A 2338-nucleotide genomic window follows, 5' to 3' on the forward strand; every position below is an offset into this window, starting at 1 on the left:
TCCAGACAATGAAATTTCATTTAATTTTAAGGTTTCTTTAAAATCATAGCTTTCTGTATACACGTATTTAGACATACAATATAGTATATTACATTTGGTTTAGAATTATATAAACATCTCTTTTGACCTTTTTTTGTGATTATACTTATCACCATGTTCCCTGAGTATAGCTATTAGCAATAAACGTTTGAGATGCAGAACTCCTTTCTGCAACTGCCAGTATGTAATTGTCTTAGCTAAGAATACCCTGTTTTCATCTTAATCCTTATATAGTTCCATCGATAAATAAAACACGAACGAAAAGTATCGTTCATTCCGATTACGGTATTAATGTTTCCTGTTACACTCCTGTTTATATGTGACAAGTAAAGGTTTTACTTTTCTCTGAGTATTTGTCTGGTTATTTCAAAGAATGTTTTGAATAAATTATCTCAAATACATATTTCTGATGCCGAAAAGACAGATTCTTCTAATAGAAATATTTTCGCTTCCTGATCTTCAGTTTTGGGCCAGTTTCCTATGATAAAGTTCCCATTTCCGTCACATGCAACACTATATGGCACTTCAACGTCAAGTTCGTCAGCTCTATATACCTTCAAGAGAATTCCATCACTGTCCAGAACGTGGAAAGTTTCGTTACTATGGTCACAAGCAACAACGTTTCCGGTAGAAACGGAAGTGACACCCGTCGGATCAAATGGTTTTCTAAAGTTGTGAAATGTCTCTCCGGTGTAGATGTGTTTGAGATGTCCCCTTGGATCACACATGATCAGTCGTCCGGTTGTCTGTCCTGTGGAATCGATTGCAATGATACCACCTGTTCTAGTATTCACTGAACATCGAAGTGGAAATGTAAAAAGAAGTTTCCCATTCTGATCACGTTCTATTTCTAGCAAAACCGTATTAGGTGGTTCGATTTCGACAATTTTTCTAACACTATTTTTGTCTACCCACAAGTTTCTTTTCTCTGAAAGTCCCAGTAGAACTGTATTGGCAGCTGTAATGCAAACGCATGTTGGTAAAAGAGACTGGAAACAATTTACTGCTCTTCTTTTTCCACGACGGGTAAATACAGACAGACTTTTATCATCAACACAAGATACCCAAAGACATTCACTCTCCTTTTGTATAGAAAAGTCCAAGAAGTTTACGTTTACCTGGGTAAGTTTGTGGATCGATTTGTCGTTCGCTATTCTTACAAGTTCCAAACGTTTCATTCGTATGTCTCCAATCCAAATTATATCGGGGCTAACGATACTCAGCGAAGTTATTCGACTCAAATCGACCGAGAATCCATTCGGATCCCCCAGGGATTCATCTTCATCTACCAAGAAGTTGAAAGCGTGGTCCACAGTTTTGTCCATCGATTGGTCTCCAGAGCGAACAACCTTTGGGGTGGATTGATTTGCCGTTCCACTTAGGGTGAGCATTAACGATCCAAGCGGTGACGGGAAATTCGATAAAATATCAGGGCCTGGAAGATATTGAATATCATTCAGTTCCGGGTATTCGAACGGTTCCCAATCACTAACACTTGCGTTGACACCTTGTAATAACAAATGGGTGTCGTTCGACTGAGATAGCAACCTAAGACGCTCCCTTTCTTGGATTAGACGTTTATTGCGCTTCAGAATACGTGGTTGGAAATCGAAAACTTTCCTCTGTTCAGTTTTAGAAAATTCGTCTAATTCCATCAACAAAGACTTCGTCCATCCATCAATTTGCTCCTTGATCTCCCCATTTCTACGGATAACCACATCTTTAAGACGTTTTGTTGCGATTGTATGCTCTGATTTCCATGTCTGTATTCGCTCCTGTAAATGATTCACAGCTGGTATCTGGATCCCCTCAATTTCTGATGTAATGGACTGAATTTTGTTTCTCTGTTGCTCGTTTACAGTTTCAAGTTTTTCAAATGTATGTCCGTTATGATTCGATGTGACGCAATCTAGACAAACAAGCTCACCGCAAATTGTACAGTATAGAGAAATTCTGCCTTTTGCTTCACAAGAACATAAAATGTCCACAATAGCTTCTGCGGTGCCACTTTTTGATCCAAAGAGGTTCACAAAACTGTGGGATTTAAAGATAGATTTTCGAACATGGCCTTTCTTGCAATTTTCACAAAATGCTTGTTTGCAGGTTACACATTTCCAACGCGCACATTTTTGTTTCAGACATTTGTCGCATGTGGCTAAAAGATATATCTTTGTCAAACTCTCCTCTCGCTTTAACATTGTCTTTCTTTCAATCTTTTCAAGTTGTTGCCACTCTGTATTTAAAAATGTTGTTACTAGCTGTTACAAGTTAACTTGTGTAACAAGTTTGTATACCGACT

At 38.1% G+C, this 2338-nt stretch overlaps 1 protein-coding gene across 1 annotated transcript; it reads right to left on the minus strand.

Moving 5' to 3' along the window:
• Positions 1 to 2338, minus strand: LOC139491361 (uncharacterized). The gene has a single exon (XM_071278996.1). The coding sequence runs from the start codon at positions 2235 to 2237 to the stop codon at positions 432 to 434; it is 1806 nt and encodes a 601-aa protein (XP_071135097.1). The 5' UTR covers positions 2238 to 2338; the 3' UTR covers positions 1 to 431.

Source organism: Mytilus edulis, chromosome 10 (genome assembly GCF_963676685.1).
Source record: "Mytilus edulis chromosome 10, xbMytEdul2.2, whole genome shotgun sequence".
Classification (NCBI taxonomy): domain Eukaryota; kingdom Metazoa; phylum Mollusca; class Bivalvia; order Mytilida; family Mytilidae; genus Mytilus; species Mytilus edulis.

Excerpts from the sequence above, each read along its gene's own strand:
- LOC139491361 (XM_071278996.1), bottom strand. The coding sequence starts at position 2,237 with ATGTTAAAGCGAGAGGAGAGTTTGACAAAGATATATCTTTTAGCCACA.